General features: G+C 43.4%; 1 protein-coding gene across 8 annotated transcripts in view; it reads right to left on the bottom strand.

Annotated features, from left to right (window-relative positions):
* Positions 1 to 6,277, bottom strand: part of GCS2alpha (glucosidase 2 subunit alpha) — a 125,767-nt gene extending 119,490 nt beyond the window's left edge. For 4 of the 8 annotated variants that reach the window (XM_075700267.1, XM_075700272.1, XM_075700270.1 and 1 more), the window contains exons 1-4: positions 6,198 to 6,276; positions 5,698 to 5,802; positions 3,219 to 3,458; positions 52 to 225 (exon numbers count right to left, since the gene is read on the bottom strand). In XM_075700267.1, the coding sequence (XP_075556382.1) occupies positions 52 to 225; positions 3,219 to 3,458; positions 5,698 to 5,802; positions 6,198 to 6,214 (536 nt within the window). In that variant the 5' untranslated portion in view covers positions 6,215 to 6,276. Of the gene's footprint in view, positions 1 to 51; positions 226 to 3,218; positions 3,459 to 5,697; positions 5,803 to 6,140; positions 6,170 to 6,197 lie in introns of those variants that run through there. The other 4 variants (XM_075700265.1, XM_075700268.1, XM_075700273.1 and 1 more) reach the window with 3 other exon arrangements.
* Between the last annotated feature and the right edge of the window lie 13,029 nt (positions 6,278 to 19,306).

Raw genomic sequence — 19,306 nt, 5'->3', positions numbered from 1 at the left:
GCACTAGCACGGAACCAAAGCAAGTACAATAAACAAGGATGGCGGGCTTACGCGGCTCCTCGTGGCCGGTAGTGTTCAAAGCGCAGGAGTCCTCGAGCATTGGCCACCAGGACGAGCTGACCGTTGGAGTAGACCTCGACCACCAGCGGAGTGGCGCGCACAACCGCACGATGCTTCCCAAAAGTCACCGCGAAGGAGCTGTCGTCCTTGCTCTCAAGATGGAGGCTACAGCAGGTGTAGTGCAAGATGAGAGGTAATTTGTTAATTTACAAGTACTACTGTAATAAGAAAGCCAAAAGAGGCACGTCACACACACAGTCATAATAGCATGTATTCATAGAGTCTCTCTCTGATAGAGTAAATATTATGGAGATCCAACACGCATATTGGAATCTATGTGAAGCAATGCCTTAGTAAACTAGCTATAATCAAATGCTTTACAACTAATGGTGATGTATACAATTTTGTTTACTTTTATCCTATGTAACGTGTAATATCATGGAACATTTTTGGTTCTTCACCACAAAGGTCACAGCTTTATTGTCATGCAATTTTTATGTTTATGCACTGCATAGTTCACAAGCTATGCGCTACACAAATTCAGCGGCATGCACGGTACGAGATGTACATGCAGCGATACCACAAGGACGAACGATCCTTGTTGAGGGAAGAATGGTGGCGACAGGTGTATGCACAGAAAAGTATGACACGTATCAAGCAACATTTAGGGATTCTGTGCCTCTTGTGTCTGAGTGGGACATGCTGAAGTACTGGCCAAGAACAGGCACGTTCCCAGTGGCACATACTGAATTAATTAAATTAAATTGTGGGTATTACACGCCAAAATCACAGTAAGATTATGAGGCACACCATAGTGCGGGACTCCGAATTAATCTGAAGCACCTGGGGTTCATTAAAGGGACACTAAAGGTTACTATTAAGTCAACGTGGACTGTTGAAATACCATCCCAGAAACCTCGAAACGCTTGTTTCGTGCCAAGGAGAGACTTATTTTAAGAGAAAATGCGTTCTGAAGCGTCCGCGTACCTCTAGCGCAGTTCAAATCGCCCGCCCTCCGATCGAGGAGAACTGACATCATGGTCTCATAGTGACGTTGCGCCATCGGTGAGTAGAACGGCGTCCGCAGACGGCGCTACGGCTTTTCTGCGCAAAACGCGAACGCGCGGCCAGAAACAGAGCCAAGACAGAGCCGACAGCAGAGCGAAAGCGGGAGTATGGTGGCTAGCGGAAGGAGAAACGAATTACGTCCCACGTTACGTCCCACGGCACACGGAGAGTCCGTTTTCGTTAAACTATAGGCTGCAGCGAGCTCGCAGCGTGGTCGGCGTGGTCTATGAGAAGCGACGAGCCTTTTCGCACTCGCAACAGGGCATAAAAATGTGCGAATCGACGCAAAACTCGGCCTAGAAACGTGCTTCGCCACAGCCAGGGCTCAATACGACCCAAGCTGGCACGACCCAGATGTCGTTTCCCGCACCGCCACCAGGCGCCGCTACTATACCTCACACTCCAGCGCAAGACGCCCATAAGCTGGTACTTCATTCTATGACGCTAACTTCGACGCTCGTCGCAATGGACCCTGACACCGACAGATTGGCTCGCGATGGTGGGCTCAACTTCAGCGATTTGAGCACCGACGAGCGCGACCTGCTTCTGAGGGCTCGCACTGCCGGCGTCGTTGCGTACTACGACGGCGGCCTCGACACCGGCTCTCCGGAGCGGGAAAGCAACGAGGGCTTCCCACGACATCACATGGACGTGGCATTCTCGCTGCTTGTTCCAAATGAAAGTTTCGCGAGCAGAACCCTCACAGCACGACGCGATAACGAAACTACTGAAACTCCAAAGCGTGCGCGGCGCAGAGTCGAGCGAAAACGAAACCTTTCGAACACCCATATTACTGAAGGGTAACGTCAAAATGTTATTTTTTCCTAGAATCGAATAGACGTAGACAAGTAGCATTTTTTCCGGCTTATAATCGAATGAAATGATATTTTTAATACGAGTAGTTGAGTATTAGTAACACAAATTATGAGGAGACCTTTCGTCATCGGGCTAGTACCGGAATGTCGCTGGGGGGTCTCAAATCGTGTCATGCATTTACCTCAATTTCTCGGTTACTAAAGCTCTGTTCGCGATTATATTGACGCCTTAGACGTTCTAGAACATTGCTCTACCACTTTAACTGGAGTTTCTGGTAACCTTTAGTGTCCCTTTAAGGTCCACCCAATGCATGGTACACGGGTGTTCTTGTATTTAGCCCCTACTGAAATGCGGCTCACGCAGGCAGCCTACAGACATACTATGCACGTTCGGCATCAGAACTGAAAAACATGCATGATGATGTTTAGAGGTCTTAGGATTCATAAAACACTACATTGGAAGTAAAAAAAATACAAAAGTTTGGTGAAAAATACAAAAAATTGTTTGATTGGTATGTTCACTGTTTATTACAGGTTCACGGACTTTGTTCTGTAGGCATGCTGTGAAATGATAGTCTGCACTATAGTCACAGCAACAACAATCGCTGCTGCATATAAGTAGAAATGAAGACAAAGTTTATTAATGAAATATTAACACAGTGGCTGTCAACGATTCAGTAGTTGTCATACATTGGTTCTATGGGTTGGTCCATATAATCGAAGGGTCAAACAAAAAAAAACAAAAAAAAAAAACAGGCCATAAATATCACTCAGTGATTGTATTTTTCATTCTTGAAATGTTTTTTCCTGAACTGTAACAAATAATAAATTGGAAAATATTTGTGTCAATATGACAATTGCAAAAGAGCGCTAATAACCTGGCATTTTTACGGTATTACCGTAAATATTGGCAAGTACGTGCATAACACTACTGAAGTCTGTATTGCTATATCATTACAGCCACTGCAAGCTACCCCTGCCATATCTTCCACTCTCCCTCCAAGCATTCTCAAGGGCTAAAGGAACAAACTTGCTTGTCATTTGAAAACATATTGAAAATGAGCAACAACTTCCTCAATAACGCATCTCTTAAAACCACTGTAAAGGAGCGCCAACAAATGGACACAGAGCACCTAAGCACCACAGGCACCTATGTTGTTTAGGTAGATTCTGTGTCTGTTTGTGCTCCCTTACAATGAATCTATACCAATTAGCCCAGCTCTCTAATCTCTCAGAACATTCAATATCTAACAAATGCATTTAAAGTATAATTACTCAGACTCCTGAATGCTCTCAAGAAGTGCCTCCTTTGGCTCAAAACGTGCAACAGCCGATTCTTTTTCATTGAGCCGCATACGGAGGATGCCTTCTTCGAGTGCAATCAGCTCCAGTCGCAGCACCACTCCGGTGTTCAAGTTGATGACATCTGCCTCCACATGACTTGGTGACGTGGACTTGACGGTGGACAACTGGACATTGTATGGGGACTCACCAGGCTTCATGTTGCGGTTACGTCTGCAACAAAGTGTTTACAACTTCTTTATAATCGCACATCACACAGGTCATCACTAGTTTTCGAGACTGCAGTTTAGCCAACGTAACATGTTTTTGTGCTGCATGCAAACACAAGATGCCAGTTTCAAGCTTTCAAAATAGGATTTGTTCTTTTACTTTTTCAGTGCCTATAGTTACGTCACTTTCTTTTTCCTCTTATTGTCTTTACATATCTTGTAACCTTGCTCTCCCTTAACTATTGACTTAATGTGCACCTGTACCATGGCTGTGGGACAGATACATGGTAAGAGAATAGATAAGTCTAGGTGTCCATTGGAAAATGTGACAGTTGCAATGCCCAGGACTCTTCCTTTCCTTCCCCCTTTTTGTCCTTACATATACAATAAACTACTACTACTACTACTACTACTACTACTACTACTAAAGAACCAAAACAAATTTTCCTAGAGACAGGTTATATAAAGATATGATATACACATCAGTATAATTTTACACTCCTGCACAGTTGTAGCACAGGCAACATGAAACACTGTCATGTATGTCACACAAAAATCCTAATACCCGGGCCACATGAACGATGTTAATGCCATTATGAGTCTACGTCTTTCAATTTATTATTGCCATTAATTCTGAAGTAGTGGCTACATGCGCTTTTATACTTTCACTAAATGTCGCGATGATAGCTACAGTGAATGCAGTAATGTTGTTTGCTGACAGTAATATCAAAGAAATGTTACTGCATGTAACAGGCAAAAAAATGCCACTAAATAGTTAAAGAGATGTATCTTATGCAGTCATAGCTGCTAACTTGGGAGTGAGAGTACGCATTTTGACTGCCGAATGAGTTGGGAGAATGCACTATGCCACAAGTGGCATTAAGTTTTAATGCCATTAAGTATGCCTGTGCGGCAGCACAGGAATGGCATTAAAATTTAAGGCATTAAGCAGTAAATGTAATTTATTGTGCCTGTGTGACAACTATAAATCAGCATTTCATAAATGACTAAGGAACTAGGTGTACAGGCGGGGACAAAATAATACAGAACCGTGAGCAGATGCCAAACTGCATTCTTGTGCCTATTAACAAAGCAAGAGTCTTCTGTCAAGACACAACACTGCACATGCGTGTCTTTTTATGCTCGTGTGATTGCCCATATGCCCACTTTCTGCCAGCTTGCTATCGGAATTGCGATCATTGCCGAAAATTACACTAAGAGAGCTATGTCTGTTGCAACCATCATGTGTCATAATGCACTGCAAACTCTGCTGGCCAATAAATACAGCTCCTGCAATCATCTTGATTCCAACAGGAGGCTGGCAGAAAGTGTACGTATGCGCAAGCACACAAGCATGAAAGGATGCACATGGACATCGCCATGTCCTGACAGAAGGTACTCACTTCGGTAAAGGGCACAAAAATGCAGTTTGGCATGTGTTCACAGATCCCATATTATTTTGTCCCTGCCTGTACACAAACTGCCGAAACTTCACACAAGAATTCGATGGTGCCAGCAACGAGTGGTTCAGGAAAGGCTTTGCTTGTAAAGCACATGTTTCACGCATATGCTCCAAATGACAAGTGCCACCAGTCGAGTATTTGTGGCTGCAAGTTATGCACGATTACTAACTATAAAACTGCCAAGATTCTGGGCGAGGCCTTAGCAAAGCAATAAGTGGCAAGACCTCAACAAATGGTCAACCTAGTTTTTTTTTTTTTTAATAATGAAGCATTTTCTTTTTTTGCTAGGACATGCCACAAATACATGCTTCTGAATATTTCATGTTCTTTATCACAATTTCTTTTTAATTAGCATATTCATTCACAGTGTCCTTTTAGATTTTATAGGACTTCTTCAAAGGCCGTTTGGTCAATACGGCACCGGGCAACGTCTGTTGCAACCCTTACGCACCTGCTATAAACTTTAACTGTTCAAGGCAGAAGCAAGCATTCGACGAAGGCGCGTCGCTCCTTATCGCGTAGCAGTAACCGCAGATAGGCCGGCTGAGTTGCGCACGAGCCGGTACAGCATCTTACGTTGCCCGTAATCACACTGACGGCACGGGTCAGGAGCCAATTCGATAATTCGTACGTAACGCCAGTCGGCACTGGATTTCAACCTTCAGAGAGGAGACTAAATTTCAGAAACTACCGTAGGTACTGTCTAACCGGTTGTGACTAGGAGGGAGGCGTTTCACGTAGTAGCAAGGAAGGAACGGGTAAAAGTTGCGACACACTTACTTGCAGAAACCGCTGTCATTGCACGACTTGAAGTTCGACCTGTCGACCAGTGAGACATGCCCCAGCACGGCGAAGAGCACCACTAGCCTGAGCATAGCTCTCGCCCTAGTGAAGAGGTAAAACATATAGCACCGGTGACGCCAAACAGACGAGAGCTCTGGGTAGGCCCTCGTAAAAATTACTCAATCCTAGTTCTGCCAATACTTCGGGAGACGCAACTAATGCATTGAAGAATACGCGGGTTAGACGTGTGACGGGCGTGTGGACCTCGAAGCAGAGGGAGCTAATGTCAGGTGGTGGCGTTATGATAACGTGTATATCGTTGCCGGTAGGGAATCGTAGCTTCCAGGTTAAGTAGCTCACATATGACTATTCAAATAAAGTTGGAGAAGCACAGCTAACGCGAAAGTTTGTTTGTAAGGGACCCAGTGCAAGATACTCACCATTTGATCGACATTTACGCAAAAATTCTTGTTACAAAAGGAGCAAAAGTTACTCACCGGTCGCACGTGGCCATTTTGATTTGATCGCCGCGACGCCCTGCGGCCCTTTGTTGCTGATGGATTATCGATGTTGATGATGCCGGCATTGCCACGCTGCGGAATTTTATCTGATACACAGCATATAGTTCGAGAGTACACTCTAAAAAAAGTTTCCACTCTTTGGGTTGTATTTTCTTCCCAAACGATAATCGTCATCTGTCTTGCCCGCATTACTTTTCTTGCGAGCCCGGCACTTCCTAGTCACGAACGGCTTGCGCTTTATCAGCCTGAGACAGCATTCTCGACAGGAAAGTAGAAAGCGCCGAGCTTTCAAGAGCGGAAACGCAAGCAAGGCAGATGACGATTATCGTTGTGGGACAAATATACACCCCAAAGGGTGCAACCGTTTTATGAGTGTTGTGGGACAAGATAAGCCCCAAAGGGTGTAAACTTCTTGTCATGGAGTGCAGTACACTCACTCTTAGAAAAATGTACACCCTTTGGGGTTTATCTTGTCCCACAACGATAATCGTCATCCGTCTTGCCCGCGTTTCCTTTCTCTAACGCGGCGAGCCCGGTACTTCCCAGTCACGAACGGCGCCGCGTTATCAGTGTGACGCAGCATTCTCGACAGGAAAGTAGCGAGCGCCGAGTTTTCAAGAAAGGAAACGCAAGCAAGGCAGATGACGATAATTTTGTGGGACAAATATACACCCCAAAGGGTGCAACCGTTTTAAGAGTGTAGCATTGCCGACAGGAAATGCTATCAGGCTGATAACGCGCATGCCGTTCGTTACTTTTAAACGTTACTGCGTTAAAGAAAGGAAACGCATCAGGGCAGATGACGATTATCGTTGTGTGGCAGATATACACCCCAAAGGATGCAAACTTTTTTTAGAGTGAATATACTTGTCACAGTTAATTACCTGGTTTTTAAGAAAAAAAAGTACAAATTTACCTTCGCCTATGGCACTGTGAGCTTTTGCCGCGACGGCGCAAGCATAAACTTCTGCCGCCAGCTGTCGGCCGCTAAACAAAGCAGCCACCCACCAGTGACAGGACTGTCAATGTCATTTGAAAATGACTATTTCCTAATATGAAAAACCGCCAGAGTTGCCCTTTAAGCGAATATGCAGGACCCTGTATATTGCCCTGATAGATCACTTTTGGTCCAACTGTGCGAAATGGTCCATAGAGAGCAAGCTCGCCGCTAATGGCTAACGATTTTGTGTGATAAAAGTAATCGGGCCTGACGGGATGCTTGGTGGCGCTGCGGAAACGCCGGTCAACAGAGCCCTCTATGCAGAGCCTATAGATTTCGGGTAGTACAAAATGCGATGCCCTGCTTTTGAATGCATGGCGTCGTGGTCTATCTGCTTGTCTCAGCTGTGCTGCGGTAGGAATTTTTGAGAATTTCGTGCATGCGAAGCATTGTAACACGCCTTCCGTCGCCAAGGAAGCAAAACGCTGAGCCAAATGCATGCACTGCGCACGAGAAGGCGCAGACGCTGTTTTGGTGCGCGGCCGCTTTCAATGCGTGTGCTGCTCAAGTAGCACAATGTCACGCAACGGCAGACTGCTGCAATATGTGTCAATTTGCTTAAGCATGTGCACCAACTCAGAAGCATGGCCCAATAACAATGAATTAGCTAACTAATGAAACCAATATAATAATCTGCTGGCATTAACACTGTGACTCAGCTTAAGCGGCTTTGGTATGTGTTGACACTGAGACTGCCAGCCACAGCTTATGCATGCCGGCCACATGCTTATATGCTGCAAAAGCGCATTTCAAGACATGGCAATCAGTAAATACTGTGATTGAGTGTCTGTATCCTTAGCATTGGCTGATGCGCGGTAGCTCCTTTTTTTTTTAGGAGGAAGAACGATGCAGCCGCAGCAAATATAGTTTCGTTTGTTGTCATTCATTTGTTTACAATAACATATAATGTGCGAAAGGCTGTTTAAACACCACTTTTTATGTACAGTTCCCTATTTTATTGCCACAACTGACTGTGCCACATCAGTTTATTCATTTTCTTTCACTTGTTAATTCTCTGAGCAGCGCATTCTGAAACAGTTTCAATGGCTCTATATGAACTTTTGCTTAATTAGGTGGGCCACTTCGCCATGAGAATTACTTTCGATCGTGTAAATTTCTGTGCATGACAGTTTTCTAATAAAAAGAAATCATCCGCATGCATCTATAGAGACAACTGCGTTTTTCATGGTGAAGCTAAAATTAAATTAACATTTTTCATGGCTAAGCACTCTTGACGAGATGATCCACAGGCTACTCACAGCGAACACAGGTGCTTTTTCCGATAACTGAACACAAAAATAAAACAGGAAATGAACCCTGAGCACATACACAAAGCAAGTGAGGCCAGCAGTATGCAGCCCGCTGACAGCGTAACTGCAGAGAGCTGCGACTTGTATACTACCCAGCCAGTTTTGTCTCTCGCGACCAAGTCATTGCACAGTGTGTTGAAAATTCCAGCATATCAGGCCCACGACCCTCATGACAATTCACCACACATCAATAACGGCAGTGATGATGCTTAGGGACAGCTCGCTGCTTGGCACTGTCTGCCGTATACTCACTGGGTCTGCCCGCCTTCAGCATGGTTTGTCGGACAAAAAGAGTGCCCGCACTTCATGACCTGTGCTGCATTCTGTAGCACACAACACCCTATGTACGTGTTGAACACTTTTCGAGTGTGAGAACTACACACAAAACTGAAAACAAAGCACAAAATGAGCAAGACTCATGTTACTCTATGGGACAACGTATTTTCCATACTCGGCCAACTTCGCTGACCGCCGCCAGGTTGCGCCGTGGTGCATTCAAAACTCCAGCGCATCAGCTCCTATGTGTACTTGACTCTTTCAGTTCAACCGCTAGATGATTTCTGATCCGGTTTTGCACAGAGGATAATAGGATAGCATTTTGCCAGTTAAAGCAGAAGTTAGCGTTGTCTAGCTGCGGTGACCCTACTCAAGAAATGTATGAGAAAGAAATGTCGCTTATCACCACAGAACTCTCGTGGCAGGAGTTCTGCTCCTGCCAACCGATTCGGCGCATTCTTCAGCAAAAAAAATATAATGCGGCACACACGCCCGGTAGGTGCTGGATGGCGCTGTTAACTGAGGGCTAAATGATATTCAATGAAAAGTACTCAATAAAAACACCAAACAGACAGTGACGATACAAGGCCAGGAAATACCTCACATAAAAGTATATAAAATGCAGCTTTGTCGCAGCAGTACTTAACCACAACAGACAATACTGCACAAGCTTTACGATAAACACGACACGCATCGAAATGGCGGAGGAAGCGGCTATAGCGTTAGCCATAGCACAAACCAGCGCATACTATATATAATCAGCGATTCACAGACGGCAGTATGCAACTTCGTGAATGGCCGGATCTCAGCTGAGGCGCTAAACATACTCAGAAAAGGCAAACCAACAAGGGAAGACAGATGCGTCCAAATCCTATGGATACCAGCCCACGCCACCGAATCAACGGGAGAGGACAACCTAACACGGCAGCACACAATGTAGCTCGAGGAATGACTTTCCGAGCTGCGACGAACGTAGACCCCTTGACAGGACCCTTCGATGTATGGTAATGGAAGACAGAATGGACCAGATTCAACGACATCACCAACCATTACAAGATGCAAAGATGCACTCTTCCACCACCCCATCCACAACTCACTAGATCGCAAGCTGTCCAGTGGTGACAATTACAAACCAAATCATACAAGAGCCCAATACTAATGCATGCCATTTATCCAGACATATACACAACAGATAGATGCAAAGTGTGTGGCACCAGAGCCATGCTAGAACACATGCTATGGGAATGCCAGGAACTAATACGGGACAATGCGAGCGCAGCTTCAATTGACAGCCTCCGCGCACGATGGCAAGCCGTGCTGCTTAGCTCGAACCTGGAAGACCAACTCTGGGCAGTCCAGTGGGCCAAGAAAGCCGCCGAGAGGCAAGAACTATTGGCCGTAACCTCGGTGGGTGTCCCAGCCCACTAACTCGCCAGACGGTAATCGTTCTGATTCGAAATAAAGTTTTCTCACTCACTCACCTTGGTACATGGATAAACGAAGGCAATAGATATATGGAAACGCAGGACAAAACAATAACAGTAAAGGGGAATAGAAATGCGGCCATAATGAAACACAGAGCGCTACACTCTTAGACAAATGTACACCTTTTGGGGTGTATATTTGCCACACAACAATAATCGTCATCTGCCTTGCTTGCATTTCCTTTCTTGAAAACGATGCGCTCGCTACTTTCCTGTCGAGAATGCTCTGTCATACTGATAATGTGCATGCCGTTCGTGACTTGGAAGTAATGGGCTCGCAGCATTATAGAAAGGAAATGTGGACAAGACAGATGACAATTATTGTTGTGTGGCAAGATACGACCCAAAAGGTGTAATTTTGTTTAAAAGTGTATGGGGATGCAATAGGTACGAGATGCTCCGGGGTATGTGGAAAGGTGCAATGGTTCCAGGACTTACATTTGGAAATGTGGCTGTTTGCTCAAAATTAGGGCTACAATGAGGACTTGACGGCAACCAAAGGTCAGTGGGACACCCCGCATTGGGCGCTCACAGGAAGACTACAGACGAAGCTCTGCAGGGTGATATGAGCTGGACAAGTTTTGAAGTGAGGAAAGTTCACAGTAAAATTAATTATGAAGAACGACTGAGGAAGATGGAAGGAAGTAAATGGGCTGGGAGAGTGTTCAGGTATTTGTACAGGAATAACATTGCTTCACAGTAGAGGAAAGGAACTAGGAGGCTTACCAGTAAGTATGTGGTATGGGGAGCAACACAGCAACAAAGAAAGTCAAGCGGAAAGTCAGAGAGGCTGAGATAATCTCATGGGTGGTGGCAATGGAAAAGAAAGCTGCCATGAGTAACTACATAAGAGGAAAAAATGAAATCAGGAAAGAAACAATTTATGATAACTCAAAGGGAAGCTCATTACTTTTCGAAGCAAGATCAGGATGCTTTAGAACACGCACTTATAAAGCGAGATATAAGGAAGAAGAAGCACATGCTTGCTGCGATGAAGATAGGGAAACGATGGAGCATGTTGTATTAGAATGTGAACATATCTGCCCAGCGGACGATTTAGGAATCACTGGCCTCCTTGAAGCCCTTGCGTTCAGCGAGAGAAGGGGGAAGGTTAACATATCCGCAATAGAAATTAGTAAGAGGCGATTGGAAGATTCGTGGAAGAAAAGTAGGGGAACAACAAACAACAGAGGTGTACAAAAACAAAGCTCACAAAAGAGGTTCAGAAACTTTGGTTATAGGAATTAATTCACCATGTCATTTTTTTTTTCCTTTTTAGCATAGGTAGTACATCAGGATAAAGAATAACAACAGCTGGGTGGCACAACCCACCACCCCATTCCAAAGGGGATGCTCATAACATCCATCTATCTATAAATGATGAAGCAATTAGCGCAATAATATGAAACTCTATGGCCTTGACCGAAATGCATCTGTGAGATTTGGAGCAGCCACCTGTTATTGACAATTTTGTATGGGAAAGGTGCAACAGAATGACTGGGTCAACGAAAGACAGAGGTGTATGCATGCTTATTAGGCGAGGTATGAAGTGTCAAATGGTAAAAGAGACATCTAACGAGCATTTATAGATTAGCGCCACATGGCAAGGCAGAAAGATGTGGCTGGGAGTAGCTAACCTGTGAACAGGTAGTGATAGCAGATATAAAAATAAAGAATTGATTGATTGCATTAGAAGCGATATTAATGAGTTAAAGAAATTGGGCCAGCTGATATTAGTGGGAGATATGAACGCACACATGGATGATTTAGATGGATATAATGATTACAACAGTTCTCTAGTGTTGGATCTGCATGATGAACAGAACCTTATGGCAGTTAACAGGGAGAATAAGTGTCATGGACAGGTAACGTGGCAATTCGGAAACAGGCAGTCATGTATAGACTACGCCTTAGTCTCAGAGATCGTCTACGAACAACTAGACCAAATGCTAATAGACGAACATGGAAAAAATAGCCTGGGTAGTGATCATAGATGTTTAACATTAAAGTTTGAGAGTGATACCAACACATAACACAAACCAATAGCATCAGAATTTTTAAAAATGAATGAATAGCAAATAACAGAGATGACGAAAAACATAGAGAAGGAAATGGTGGTTTTTCCTGCAGCAGTCTGGGAATATAAGGAACTGGCGGACATAATGCAGCAGGAAATAAGACAGACACGGCATAAAAATTGTTGGATTGGAAATTAAGAGGAAACCATGTAAGTGGTGGAACAATTTAGGAAATAAAGCAAGCTATAGAAGAGTACAAGCAGCTGGGCATGTATAGGCATCATCAAGAAGCCAAAAAGTTGGAATTATCTGCAGAGGTGCCCCTTATATGAAACAAATACCAAGAAAAGAAAAGGGTGGCAAGTAAGCTTGCATGCAAGAGAAAATTAAACGTGCAAGAACTAAGGCTTTAGGGCACCTCACCAAGCCCCACAGCAAATTTTGGTTTCACGCTGGAAGTTGTTACATGTCCTCAAGGGCGTTCTGAATTTTTCAAGTCGGCTCATTAATAGCCGAGATAGAAATATTTCAGTGCTGCGAACCCATGATTTCAGCAGGCAGGCTCCACTACATAGCGAGACTCCCTCTACACTCGCCCCGTCTAGCCTTCGCAAGCGAAATTCCTTCCCTGCTGCGTTCTCCCATGCCAGACCTCAAGGATCGCATGAAACATACGTCACAGCAGTCACCATGCAAAAAAAAAAAAAAAAAAAAAGTGAAGGCGGGACGCTTTCACTTATTTTTCAGTGCTACACGAATACTGAGGCAGAACAAGCTGATCGCAGAGCGTGGTTACGTGCTGGAACGTGGTAGAAAATGGGATAGTTATGGTACCTGTGCATGTGACCACACGACCGTGGGTACAAGCAAATGAAGCGGAAGTACATCTCTCTTGCTTCGGTGCGAAGTAAAACAAAGAACACGCAAACATTCCATTTGTGTGTTTTATTATTTCTCTAAACTTCAATTCGTCAATTCAAGCAACAGATCGCACAAATAACAGATGTTGTCTTGAATAATTCTTGGAGTCACATGTCATTACGAGTGACGTCACACTGCGGACACGATTACGTAGGCGCAGGAGCACGATTGTGTCACCGTCCGGCTTGGAGCGCAGTGGCCACGAGTGAAGAGGGAAACGGCGTTCGGATTGAAATTTCAAATCTTTCCGCAGCGTGTAGCGATGTAATACTTTACAGACATGATTGCTATCACGCGATGTATGCTCTGCATAGTAATGGTGATAGATTGAGAACTGTAGGTAACGTAACCTTCCATAAGCACTTCAGTTCAGTTCAGTTCAGTTTATTGTCCTTAAAGACCCCCAGAGGGGGTATTACATAAGGGGTAGGTTTAACATTAGTTCCACATTTGGTACACTTCATTAGTTATATTCAAAGTGATCAATCACACGCTGTAGGAATAAAGACAGGCAACTGATGCTAACAATGTCAGCAGGAAGGCCGTTCCAGTCTTTAGCTGCTCGAGGAATGAACGAGGCGGAAAAATGAGTGGTTCTGGCACGCGGGCGTGCGACTTGCTGCAGATGACTGGTGCGGTGAGAGATGCGTGCCGAAGGAACGATGTATGGCGCATGATGAAGGGTACTGAAAAAGAACTTGTGATAGAGCTCAAGGCTAGCAATGCGTCGGCGATTAGATAGTAGTGTTAGTCCGGATTGTGTTTTAAGTGTGGAAATACTGACATCATATGAATATTGTGAGTGAATGAACCTAGTAGTGTGGTTCTGAACAGATTCAAGTGAGGTGATAAGATATGTTTGGTGCGGGCTCCAGATGGCAGATGCATATTCAAGTTTTGCCCGTACAAGGGACTTGTAGGCAAGCAGTTTTACGTTTTGAGGTGCCTGCTGAAGATTACGTTTTAAAAAACCTAGTGTTTTATTAGCAGATGATATGATGTTAGAAATATGTTTATGCCAAGACAGATCATTGCATACAGTGACACCTAGGTATTTATAGGACTCTGCTAGTTCGAGAGGCATGCTTCTAATTTGGTAGGGAAATACCAGGAGATTACTGCTACGAGTGAAAGACATAATTTTACATTTTTGTATATTAGGTTTCATTAACCAATCGTCACACCATGTTAGTATGTTGGCGAGGTCTTTCTGCAGGGCTGTTTGATTGCAGGTGTTACATACAGTGCGATAAATGACACAATCATCGGCGAACATTTGGATATTACAGGACACATGTGAAGGTAAGTCATTAATATGTATTAAAAATAATATAGGGCCAAGAGCCAATCCTTGCGGAACACCTGATGTTACTGGCACAGCGTTAGATAGGTGATTATTTATGACAGATTCAATAATAATGATGATTATTTATAATAACAGGTTTAAAGTGGACGGATGCGTCAACCAGTCTGCAGTTGAGATAAGCAAGAGACATTTAGAGTATTGGTGGAAAAAAAGTAGTGAAAAGATTGATACAACCGGATGTCTCACACTCATATCTAGCGGTACAAGGTAGATTTTGCAAGAAAAAAAAAAAACAAGGTTAAGGAGATGTATATAAAAACGCTAGATAAAAAACATGTATAGTTTACCTGATTCAATCAAGCAGGCCAGGTGACTATTTGTCACTGCCCCGTTTCAAAGGGGATGCCATTAAATCATCATAATCATCATACTAAAGCCCTTCTATTCTTTAAGGGCTGTGGAAGGCAGATTGTGCGAGATCTCAACATGTGCATTGTGTCTCATTTCATGTGTTATGGAAGTAAGTGAATGAGTAAAAACTTTATTGAAAATAAATAAAAGAACGCACGATAGTTGGAGATTTTCACAGGATATATTCCAGGCAATCCTTCCTCTCTGCCTCGAACATTTTGATGTTTCAACCATCTAGTTCTCCAGTGCCTAGTTTTTTTTCAGTGCTTTTTTATATTCTTATTCGTTGATTTTTGTAATACTTATGTTTAATCATTTCTTTTCCAAAACAAATCATGCGTGGTTTCACACGCCAGTAGTGCTCTCTGAATCCTTGGATATCATAGATACAAGAGTTCAATTGTTGTTGCAGTTTCTTACTTTGTTTCTTTGTTTATTTATTATTGCGAGATCAATTATATGGCAACTCCAGGTCCACTTCTGCTGTCACCATCACCGTGTGGTTCCATATAAAGCCCAAGGGCGATAAAGTTGTTGCCATGCGCTGTATGCTGTGTGTGCCGGTGAAGGCTTGCGAGGGTGAGCCAGCAATCGCAGTTCAGGCTAGTGCATGCAAGGGAGGGAAGCGGGGAGGAAGCACGCCATCTTTCATTGCGCGCCAAGCTCCAGGGGGAGGGTAGGGAGGGGGGGCGCATTCTACTCTGAGCCACTGTATCCTGAAAGTCATACGTGATGGGGACAGAGTTCGCCACACGCTTTGTTTTCGCGGCTTAGTTCGCATTAATGTGAGACGCAGCTTGAAGATCAATGCGCTCGCTGCTGCTGCCGTGCTTCCTCATTCCAGCATTTCGACAGCGAGTTTCCGCTGGTATAGAGTGAGAAGTGTTCATGTTTGCTTGTGCGTGCCTGACACCATGCTTTGTTAATTTATTTAGTATGCTGATAGAACTACTATCGCTGTCCACTAATCTGCTATCGCAATTGATGCTTCACCTTCTGGGCAAAACTGCAACTTTTTTCTTGTGCTTTGCATTGTGGCGATTCAGCAACTGATATGGCTATTGCCACAACGCGTTGTATGCCTGCTCTGCAGTGAGGTGATATTCATGTAATATTTACTAGTATCTTACTGTGCGTACTTTTTTTCCTGTTTGTAGCTTTCATTTTAATTGTACTTCTTGTATTGGCCGCACACATATTACATGCTATTATGTTGTGTAAATAAAGCTTTTGATATGTTGATAGTTGATGCTTTTTTTGCTTTGTTTACGTAACACCCGTTTTATGTAGATGTAACCATAACTTTCTCCTTACCCAATACCTTCCTAAAGGTCTGTAAAGTATTTATAAACAAATATATTTCCCCAAAATAAATAAATGTGTTGAAAGCCGACATGCGAATGAGACACACATATTTTTGTGTTTTGTGCAACATTTCCATCATACTGATAATTCATAATTCTGATATTGGGCGGGAACTATAATATGCTAATAAATGAATAAATAATTGCATAATTTATAACTTCATGCCTCGCACACAATTTCTCGCCCCATCCAGCCTTGAAACTGCAGCACGCAGCAGGCAATGGCACAAAAATGCATGCAACAGAACAAACGGATTTTGTTTAATCTGTGATGAAACTTTTTCTTAAAGCTTGTTGAGCCTTAGCTGAAACATTCATTGTGCGTTTGTACTTTCAGTGACAATTCACTTTGAATATGTGCCTCTAGCACACTTATTCCTGCGAGTTAGGTTTGTTTTTTTGCTAACAAAGAAAATACTAGATACATAGTTAAAAAGGTCAATGAAAGGGGCTAGTCAGTGGCATTTCATACCTCCTACGCATCTCATGACAAACTCTTGCAGAGATATACCACTTCTACACACCCACATGAATGTAGTGGGAGTGTGTGTGCACAAAATATTAATGCATTTGAAAATAAATAGCCACCAGCACGCACTTTGCCCCTTGCACCTTTTCAGCCATTATTTCCTAATGAGTAAGGGATCGTACAGCTGTGAAAAATCGTGTTTCTCTCATCTCATCCAAGCTGCAGCAACAATACTGGAGCATGTGAAAGCCTTCTCGAATAATGAAAAGTCCTCGAGTGTGAGTGCCGTAGTGTGGAGAAGAAACCGGCTACGACCACAACTGAAATCACTCTCTTCGTGTGAATGGGACAGCCGGAGCAAATCTCGAAGGCCATGGTGAAACCTACTTTTTTACTATAGTGGGGATAGGTTGCAGGATTGGTTGCAGTAAGCTAACAGTACTGGTGCTGCAATCTTTTTTGTCCCGATATATTTAATCAAAAAGAAAGCATTTTCATTTTCCTGACAGTTAATAATTCACACTGATGTTCAGTTTCAATGTTTCATACATGTTAGAGAGCCATAGCATGGTATAGATGCCTTAGCACAAGAGCAAGACACACGAGCAGCAGCAGCAGTGACATTGCAGTGGACTGTAATTTACTTATTTGTTGGTGTAAACATGTCAGCAACAACATGTGCGCCACGTAGGTACTTTTGTAGATTACACTTCCAAAAAAAGAAAACAAGAGAGATAAGAGCCGAGTAACGCGATGAACTGGGCCAATTGGTATTCCTTCATTATTGTTCTTTCTCATCCTGTCTGGTGTGTCTGTGTTACTGCAATTATTGTCACTCAGTGCAGTTTGAAATGGAAGATGAGTTATTGAAACTTAAGTCCCTCGTCAAAATGTTGCTCTAGGCTGAGGCTTCCTCTGCTCGGCCCCTTTGTCCCAACCTTTCTGTAAATCACTGTCTTGCAAAAACCATTTTAGTGCGTTATGGATAACAATGCTGCAAGACATCACAAATGCAAGGCATCACAATTTCCAGATAAGTGCACCAGATTTCCAGTGTACATTCTATCATGCCTCTGCTACACTAGAAATCCCTAATTTTCATGCAATCTCTGTGCAGTAGCGTGTGTATGCACATGGTTCCAGGTTTTCTTACTGCCGCACACTGAGCCATGCATGTTGTTCTGCCATTCATATGGAACTAGATTTTTGCTAAAGAACAGTCGTCATTTTCTTGAGTCGTGTAACTGCATACGATCAGTGCCTGGTTGAGCAAACAGCAACATATTGAAAGGTCGCAGTAGTGGTTAGCATGGCGAGTATGAGATAGGCAGCAAGTGGAAGACGATCTACAGCCATGCAACCAACTTAAAATGCCTGTTTGTTCCTCCAGGCAATACAGCAACGAACAAAAGACATTACTGGACCGTCCCCTTTAGATGCGATAGACATCTTCCCGGCTTTACTGAAGCACCATGAATCCTTCTAAATGTGTCAGTACCATACTACAACCTTGCTGAACCAGGAATCATCTTGCAAGATCACTTCCGAGATTTCCAAGCCATGTGTCCAGCACCCATATTGCTGGCACCCAACTCTTGTGTTGTTTGCTAGAACGTGGCTACTGGCAGCCCAAGTTGTGCCAATGCAAGTCCCAGTTGTAGACGAGCACTTAAGGTGACAATTTTTACAACGCTTGTTGCCACCACTCATACAGTTTGATACAATCAAAGAAGCGGTGGCAACACATGGCAAAAGCTTTTCATGCTCTAGCAATGACAGGCAGGCTGGGAAGGTGGCTCCACCACAATGGGCCACTGGCGTCTGTGCATTTTTGTCATGAGAGAGCAGGCATACTGAAAATAATTTTATATGCAATTTAGTTTTCTACCCTTGCAAAAAATTCTATAGGATGTGTATCGTATCATGAGAAGCCAACTAACAAAAACACCAAGGACAACATAGGGGAAATTACTTGTATTTACTAACTGAATTAAAGAAATTATAAATCAATGGCAATGAAAGTGGATGAAAAAACAACTTGCTGAAGGTGGAGAACAATCCCATGTCTTCGCATTACATGTGCGATGCTATAGGATATGTAGCATTTCTCAGAGCTGCATAGAGGGGGTCATTCCATATAGCTTCTTACAATTTTAATAAACTGAATGGGACAAACCATTGCCTTCAAATTTTCTCTACAGACTTACTGATCACAGCTACACAGACACTCATAAAAGCAAATTGATCAGCACACGTTGCCAACAAGCCAGCAATTTTAGGGGGATGTGCTCTTTAAAAATACAATAGCCACTTGAGCGCGGGGATCTGAATGAATTTGTCACCACTTTTCAGGATGCCACCTGAAAAGAAATTTTTTGAAATACCTGTTTGAGTTACGGATAAAAAAAAGATAACGCCATACAGTCCAACCTTGTCATAATAAACTTGCATCCAACAAGAAAATGCCTTCTTTACGTGATATTCATTATGACCATATATTTATTGTACATTGTTATTGGTGAGAAA

The sequence above is a fragment of the Dermacentor variabilis genome, chromosome 7 (assembly GCF_050947875.1).
Source record: "Dermacentor variabilis isolate Ectoservices chromosome 7, ASM5094787v1, whole genome shotgun sequence".
NCBI lineage: Eukaryota > Metazoa > Arthropoda > Arachnida > Ixodida > Ixodidae > Dermacentor > Dermacentor variabilis.
The sequence above is the reverse complement of the archived record's forward strand: the minus strand, read 5'-3'. Positions and strand labels throughout refer to the sequence as shown.